Source organism: Peromyscus leucopus, chromosome 6, assembly GCF_004664715.2.
Source record: "Peromyscus leucopus breed LL Stock chromosome 6, UCI_PerLeu_2.1, whole genome shotgun sequence".
In the NCBI taxonomy this organism is placed as follows: Eukaryota; Metazoa; Chordata; class Mammalia; order Rodentia; family Cricetidae; genus Peromyscus; species Peromyscus leucopus.
In genome coordinates this window covers 9,884,265-9,892,797 of record NC_051068.1, presented here as the reverse complement: position 1 = coordinate 9,892,797, position 8,533 = coordinate 9,884,265, and the positions used below count along the sequence as shown (strand labels likewise).

Below are 8,533 nucleotides of genomic sequence, written 5' to 3'. Positions count from 1 at the left end.
CTAAGACAAATCATGTCGCTGGAGTTCCTTCAGAGGTAGCGTTTGTGCTCGGCACAGCGGTGCAGCACTTCCAGCACCCAGCCTCATCTTCCCCTGCTCGCCAGCTGCACCGCTGGGCTGCTGCTCACCCGCTGCTGGTGGGTCCTTGAACATTCGGGCATGTTCTCCCCTAGGGCATCACGCTGTCTGGAGGGCCCTGCCTAATGGCCTCATTCTTTGCTCCCTCATCTTTTGGAGGGTTTTGTTTGTTTGATTTTGCTTTCTTAATTGTTTTGTTGTTGTTAGTTTTTTTTTTTCTTTGTTGTGAAGGTCTCAGTCTGTATTCCAGGCCAGCATCAAAGTTACGGAGAATCTCCTGCCTCAGCCTTCGCAGTACTGGAATACAGGCTAGAGCTACCACGCTTGGTCCTCACCTCCGTCTTTGTTCCCTGAGGCTTGCTCTGCTCACCCTGTGTAAAGCCTCACCCTGCCCAGCCCCCCTGTAGGCTGCTGATGCCTCTCTCTCTGCTCTTTTCTCCTCATAACACTTCTGACCCCGACCATAAATATAATCTATCTATTCGTTATGTACAGTTTTAATTGTTATTTCCCTCTGTCCCCTTCATAAGAGAAGGAATCTTTACTCTTTTGTGAGCTTAGAGCATACAAAATCTCATAATAGATCATGTCTTTTTTTAAAGAGTGAACTGTCTCAAATGAAACAAAACTCAACAATTAGTTTGTCCCCAGATTTATGAAGGCCTGCCCCTGCTTGCCAGAAATATTTACATCAGGACCTAGAACTTCAGAATGTTCTTTTAGGGCTGGAGGGGAGACTTGGTTGGTAAAGTGATGCTACACATGCACAAAGAACTGAGCTTAGATCCTCTGTTCTCATGGGAAGACAAAAAAGTTGGACACGGTGGCTTGTACCCGTAACCCTGGTGCTGCTAAAGGCAGAGACCCCTGCAGCGCCCCGGCCTGCCGGGCTTACCAAATCAGCCACAGCTGATGCCTCTCTCTCTGGTCTTACTCTTTGGTAAGACTTTCACTAAAAAACAAGGCGGGAAGCAACAGAGGAAGACAGTTGGCGTGGACCTCCTGCCTCCACACGCACCCCCTCATACACATAAACATGTACACACACATCCACACAGCTCCCCCCACCCACATACACACAACACACACAACTTTTAAAAGAAAGAATATCCCGCCACTATCATTTTTAATTGTCTAAAAATTTTAGGATATAGAAATTCTTTTAATTACTTTTAATTTTATGTGAATAAGTGTTATTTCTGCATGTATGTCTATTGCCCTGCATGTGCCTGGTGCCCATGGGAACCAGAAAAAGGTACCAGATCTCCTGGAACTTGAGTTACAGACACTTGTGAGTTGCCTTTGTGGGTGCTGGGAATTGAACTCGAGTCCTCTGGGAGAGCAACAAGTACTCTAGCCACTGAGCCATCTCTTGAGCCTGGAAACTACTCAGCAGAGCATGGGAGCACCCAGCTGTAATCCCAGGGCGTAGGACACTGAGACAAAAAGATAGTGAGTTCAAGTCCAGCCTCGAAATAAAAGAGAAAGCGAGAGAGAAGGTCTACGGTGAGCACTCAACACTTGATGTCCTCACCAGGGCTCTGATGTGGTGCTAGGTGTTTGTTTGTTGTTTGCTTTAACTTCTTGTCTTAGAATGGTTTTAGAAGTAGTAAAGTTGTAAAATTAAGATAGACAGTTTCCCCTGCTCTTCCCAGTGTTAACATGACATCGTAGGTAACAGGGATACATTTGTCAGAACTAAGAACTAACATGGATACAGTGTAGAACTATTTTTAAGTGACTTCCTTTTCTTTAGTGAGGATACTGTCTCTCTTGGCATACTTACAGACAATTCACGGGTCAGTTCTGTCCAACTTTGATTTGTTGTTGTTCTTTTCTGTGTTCCCCCATGTGATAGCTTTTCCTCCCTGAAAGCCAGTGGAGCGGTTAGATCCTGGGTACCAGCTGCCAGCTGGGGAAGGCCCCATAAAGAGCAGTTGTCAATCAAAGAAGAGTCGTCAAGTCCTTGTCACTGGGAACCAAAGTAGCAGAGTTGGAAGGCTCTGGTTAACACTCGAGAATTCAGAGGGCGAACAAGCAAGAGTTTGCCATTGAATAAGATAATAAGATCTGGGTACCCAAGATGGAAACTGAGGGAATCCTCATGATAGTGGACATGAGCAGGAGTAAAGAACCACCCCCTTGCTGAGACAGAATCCTAGAGGATGGATCTGAGTTGGGCATGCAAGGAAAAGGGTGGGATTTGGAACTCTACACATTAGCAGAGCACAGTTTTGGGGTTTGATTCATGCAGATGTGGCCTGGCTTCCATCCAGGGCCAAGTTTGTCAAAGCAAGAGTAATGGAACCCCAGTGTAGGCACCCAATGGTTAGCTAGCATCAAGGTACAGCTCCCAGAGCAGCCCGACTGTGTCTCACTGGTGACCGGTAGGTGTTAGAGTTATTTGAAGAATTTTGGCCTGGTCCAAGAAAAGCTGGCTGGCTTTTTTTTTTTTTTTTTTTACTATGGTGGAGACATAGTAAAGCAGAAAGGTGGGCTGGACCCAGAATGAGACTGTTTTGGGGCAGAGGAACCACAGCAGAGCCAGAGAAGAAATGGAAACTGGGAGACACCAGATACCCAGTTTTACAGCTGTAAGTATGGAATGACTCTGAAAAACAAGTAAGGCCTACCACAAACTAGAAGTGTGACCTCCTTCATCTATATAGAAGTTCCATGTCGGAAATTACTTCAGCCTCCCTGCCCTCTCCCCCATGGTTTGCAGGGTTTGTTATCAAAAAAAAAATTCAGGCTTAATTACTATAATTATTTTGTCTTCAAAGGTATCTCAGCATGTTGGAAATATGTTCTGTAAGAAAATTCCTTCACTTCCCACCCATGCAAGGCAAGCATTTGATCATCCAGCAGACACATCCCCTCTTTTGGATATTAATTCCTGGAGTGATGGTTTGAGCATCCCTTGTTCCCAGGATATAATGATTCCCAAAAGAGCTGAGCAAGACAGTATGAGAAATTAAAAACACTCAAAGACAAATAAGTCACTCCCAGTTTTTTAGAGTTGCAGACGTTCCCCGCGATGTGTGAGGGCTTCCTGGGGCAGGTGGAGGACGTGGAGAGTGAGACCATACTCCTAGCGTTGTCTTGGGAGGATCTTACCCAACAAGCTTCCTGCCACGCCGAAGTGACCCAAGTGCCAAGGTTCTGGAGAATTGTCCTTAGAGAAAATGCTATGGGGAGGATTCACAAACATCTGCAAGCCTCAGTCTGAGGCCTCTGTGAGGAGCACTCTGAAGAAGCTGACGGCAGAACCTGAAAAGGAACTCCATCTCCCCACTCCTTCTACCCTCCAGCCCTGGGGGAGACACAGGCTCTGATTTGAGGAGGCAGAAGCGGAAGGCAGAGAGAAGCTGACCACAGATGCCTGCCTTATCCCACGACAGGCAGTGTCTGGCCCGGGGTGCCCTCATGAGGGTGAAGTTAGGATTTGTTGGAGGGGTGGGGAAAGTCATCTGTACGGTGCAGGCTGGAACTGGCAGGAGGGAGGTGATGGTTGAGGTGACTGTCTGTTCCATGTGGCGTCCCAGTCCTCCACTTAACGCTTGACAGAAGGACTCCAAAAGGACACAGAGGAATATGACAATTCAATCAAAGAGGACTAGCCGGCAGGCACAGGAAAAGGTCTTATTTTGAATGTCTGAATCGTAAACCATGAGAAGGTGTGTCTATTTTTAAAATTCACACTTCAAGTGAACTAACCCTGGCAGGAAGTCTTTCAGATAGCCCACAGTCCCATGGTCTAGTATACTTGCCCGTAGAGTGGGCTGGACCAAAGAGTTCTTCCTAATGTGGCACAATCTTAAGGCCTGGCAGGGATCGCTCCTGTGGCTTCTGTCTGCCTTTTATGTCACTTTCCATCTCCAAGCAGCCCTGGGTAGAGAGCTCCACGTGACGAACCTTGACAGTGGACACTCAGAAGCCTGCCAACAGCCTCATGCCATTCAGGTATGAGAAAGTGCGGTAAGTCTTGGCCCACAGCCTGATTCCAGCTCACAAGACCCTGGTCCAGGCTATCAGTCAAGCTTCTGCGGGTTCCTGACCACAGAACTACCATTGCAAACATGCTGTTTTCAAATACTGTGTTTTGGAGAGTTTAAACCACACATTTAACTTAGTAACACAAAGAGCACACTACTGTATTGTTATTTTTTCTCTTTTGCTCTTTTTGGGGGGCCCGCCACCCAGCTCTGATCTCTCCTCCCAGTTTTCTCCTTCTACATATACTCTCTGCCTGCCAGCCCCGCCTATCCTTTCTCCTGCCTTGCTATTGGCCATTCAATTCTTTATTAGACCATCAGGTGTTTTAGACAGGCACAGTAACACAGCTTCACAGAGTTAAATAAATGCAGTATGAACACAAGTAACATACCTTAAAATATTCTACTACACTACTGAATCCACTTTTGATCTGGAAGGTGGAATTCCAAAGTTCTTTCCCCAGAGTCCTTGCTGATTTAGCTGAGTTTTGCTTCCTTTTATTTTTTCCCCGTGATAACATTTTTTCTGATATAAAATTATTTTATGGCATTTCTATGGACATGTGGACATTAGCATGGGTTTAGACTTTGAAACTAGAAAGGGGAGGGCAAACAGGCATTGAGGAAGTCCGTCGGGGACCATGGACGTGTGTGACGTGAGAGCAGAAAGGAGGCTGCTGCAGAGGGAGGGCGTCCAAGGGGTGAGGGGCTAGAAAGGGGGCGAAAGGCCAACAAAGATAGCCCATGTCTGTAAATCTCATCATCAGACCTGATGCTTTGTATGTTAATTTTTAAAAACCTGTCATACCATCAAATATACTTGTAAATTTCCAGCTCAATCTCTTGATCCCTTTCCTGAGGGTCAGTCAGAAAGAAGAAAATCCCCACAAATTTCAAAACTTCACTAATTTTGCTTAAGTTGACAATAAGCTGGTGGATATTACACACATATTGGGTTTTAATTAAATGTAACTTGCAAACTATCTCAGTCTCTTTCCCTTTTTAACTCATCTAATGCTCAGTGTACAGAATTATCTGGACACACAGCCTGCTATGGTTCCCAGGCTTCAGAAGTTCCATGAAATGCCCACCGTGGGAAAGCAGGTGGTGTGGTAAGAGGTAAAGACTGATGCTTAATTGGTACTCTCCTGTGGAAGGGCATCACCGCTCCAGTGCGCATCATAAATTTCTTATTCCTGCTGATGAATCTGCTGGGCTGGGGACTGCCTGATTGGAGCAGATGTATGTCAGCATAGCTCAGAGGGAAACAGTGATGCCAGCCACAGACTACCACCACAAAAAGCACTGTGCTTAATTTTAGATCCATGCATTTAAAAAAGGAATCAGAGATGCTAACAGAAGTCTGCCTGGCTCTGATGACTCTCTGTCAAAAAGCAGATTGAAATAATCTGCCTGTGAAACTCCCTGCTCTCTTTCTAGTTAGGTCTACTTTATATATTAAAAATTTTATTCTGTATTAACCAGTCTAAATGAGTAGAAAGCAAACTACACAAAAACCTTTGAAAATCAAAAAAAAAAAAATTTTAGAATTATTTATTTTAATTTTATGTGTATGAGTGTTTTGCCTGCATGTACATATGTGCACACGTGCATGTGTGGTGCCCTCGGAGAAGAGGGCATCAGATCCCCTGGAACTGGAGTTATGGATGGTTGTGAGCCACCATGTGGGCGCTGGGAATTGAACTCAGGAGCTCTGGAAAAGCATCTCTCCAGCCCCTACTGGCTACTATTTAACAAAAGGGATACTTCAGTGGCTGGGATGACTTTGAAGAGTGAAATTTCACTTACATTACTGTATTACACGCTGTTTTATTGCTGTGAAGAGACATCATGACCCGGCAAACTCTTACAAAGGAAAGCATTTAATTGGGGCTGGCCTACGGTTGGTTTCAGAGGTCTAGTCTATCCTCATGGCAGGGAGCATGGCATTGGGGATGGCAGGCATGGTGCTGGAGAAGGAGCTGAGAGCTCTATGTCTGGATCCACAAAGCAGCAGAAAGAGAAAGCACTGGGCCTGGCTTGAGCTTCTGAAACCTCAAAGCCACCCCAGTGACAAGCTGCCTCCAACAAGGCCACACCCCCAATCCCTTTCAAATAGTGCCACCCCCTGGTGATTAAGCATTCAGATACACGAGCCTATGGGGCCATTCTTATTTGAACCACTACAATTATCATACAGAATTTTTTAATTTAAATACTGTATGACATTTTTGTCTGTCTGTCCCTCTGTGTGCTCATCGAGGTGTGTGAGTGAAGGTCAGAGGGCGGCTTGCGTGAATCAGCTGTCTTCCTTCTACCCTGTGAGTCTTGGAGCTGAAACTCAAGTCAGTCCGGTGCCAGTGCCTTCACCTGTGGAGCCATCGCGCTGGTCCTAGGACACGCCTCCTCTAGCGCTGCTTTGCTCTTGAGCACGCTCTACTCTGTATAAGAATAAAATAAAATAAAAAATCACAATGATAGAAAACCTCCTTTGTTTGAAAATCAACCATATTAAGAATTATTTGATGCATAGGATGTTATTTCTTATGGAATATTTTGCTCAGCGGAGTTGAGTAAATTCTTCTAAAAGCATCAGAGCTACTGAGAAGAAATAAGGCAGAGTCTTATGTCTAGCCATGTAGGCTAGTCTGGGTTCAAAGCCATAATTCTTCCCCCAGTGTGAAGTTTCTGTACCCCAGTATTGGGTTTCTCCACTGATGCAATAAATCAGATCAGGCCAAATTAATAAGTCCAGTTTTAATCTGAGCAAAACATTCCCGGGTGGCCCCAGGAAAGAGGAGAAGCCATGAGGGGAAGTCTGTGGCTAGACCTTAAATACTTTCCAGGAGGTGGAGCTGCTGCTTGGCAGGCTTTCTTTGGGCCAAGTCTGGAGAGGGGAGACCCCCAACGTGCCAACCTTTTGGGGTATATATGGATGCCAGTTCAAGTCTGGCTACTTCCTGCTGGCAAGGGGCAACATGGGAAGGGGGAGTCTGGAGTCAGTGGGGTCACACTCAGTGGGAGGTGTGGGTGAAGAAGCATTTGGTTAGCTGCCATCCTGGAGACCTCAGGCATCTGTTCCTTAGGGAGGCGGAGAAGGCAAGTTGCTAGGAGAAGAAACAGATTATTAACATTGGCCCTGTGAGTGGGGATAGCCATGAGGAATAGAATGAAATGGAGATGTGCCCTGGTTGTACAGAAGGGGCAAGGGTAAGTGAGCCAGATGAAAAGGCAGATATGCCCTTGAGTCTGGAGAGGTGGTACCAGCACTGATGTCCCAGGAGCTTGTGGGGATGGCACACCAAATCAGGGATGATGATGTGTTCCAGGAGTACCTGAGCCATCACATCTGCTGTTTCCCTGGAGGTGGGGAGTGCCTCCATCCTGTAAAGGTGTCAATAAGAGTTAAAAGATAACGGAGCTTTTTATGAGTGGGAATGTGGGTGAAGTCAACCTGTCAGTACTCTCCCTGTTGGTGTCCTCAGAGCTGGTGCAGGGGCTGGCATATCTGGAAGACCTTGCCGGAACTTGTCGTTGGTTAAATAGATAACACTTTGGCCAAGCAGAAGTAGGGACAAGAGAGAGGAGAATCTGGAACAGAAGCTGAGCGAGAACACTGCAGCCGCGCCATGCCAGCACATGTGAAGACGCCAGTAAGCCACCAGCCACATGGCAAGGTATAGATTTATGGAAATGGATTAATTTAAGCTATAAGAACAGTTAGCAAGAAGCCTGCCACAGCCATACAGTTTGTAAGCAATATAAGTCTCTGTGTTTACTTGGTTGGGTCTGAGCGGCTGTGGGACTGGCGGGTGACAGAGATTTGTCCTGACTGTGGGCAAGGCAGAAAAACTCAAGCTACAAATGGCGCCCAACGTGGGGCAAAAGTTTCTGCCTAAAACCTGAGAAAGATTCTAAAATGGAGCTAAAAACAGCTTCCTAATTGTCTCTCTCAAATGAGCGGCAGCCTGCCGGTTTGAGCTACTGGCGGGTTTCTAGCGTGTGAGCTTGGTCTGCAGTATGGCGGGAATGAGGCCTCTGCAGGTGGCACATTAAGCTGCATGGTGGATTTAGCCTTTGTTAGTACAAAACAAAAAGAGGTTTCTGGGCTACACGCTGCTTGGATAAAAGCACAGACCCACGATGGCTCCCAGAGCTGGCGGAAAACGCACCACCGCCATGTTGGGAAGCTGAAGTGGGAGGAGCCAGCAGCCACAGAGCCGTTTCAGGCTTAGAAGGCTGCAGTTTAAATAGGCTCAAGGTAATATAAAACATAAGCCACATAAAGATGGCTACCACACAGAGAATCTGGATTATGTTCTCTTTGATATTTGTAACTGAAGAAAAACATTTGATTGCAAAAGCTGTTGAGTTATGCCAAAATGTGTATTTTAAAGGTACTTTGACTTCAAAATTTGGATATAAGGATATGTTGCTTTGGAAAAGAGGCTCTGCTTTTG

The 8,533-nt window shown here is 46.1% G+C and overlaps 1 protein-coding gene across 1 annotated transcript in view; it reads left to right on the top strand.

Moving 5' to 3' along the window:
* Positions 1–3,191, top strand: part of Samd7 (sterile alpha motif domain containing 7) — a 14,044-nt gene extending 10,853 nt beyond the window's left edge. Inside the window, exon 7 of the mRNA XM_028872690.2 lies at positions 2,862–3,191. Within this exon, the coding sequence (XP_028728523.1) occupies positions 2,862–3,056 (195 nt within the window). The 3' untranslated portion in view covers positions 3,057–3,191. The remainder of the gene's footprint in view (positions 1–2,861) is intronic.
* The last annotated feature ends 5,342 nt before the right edge of the window (positions 3,192–8,533 follow it).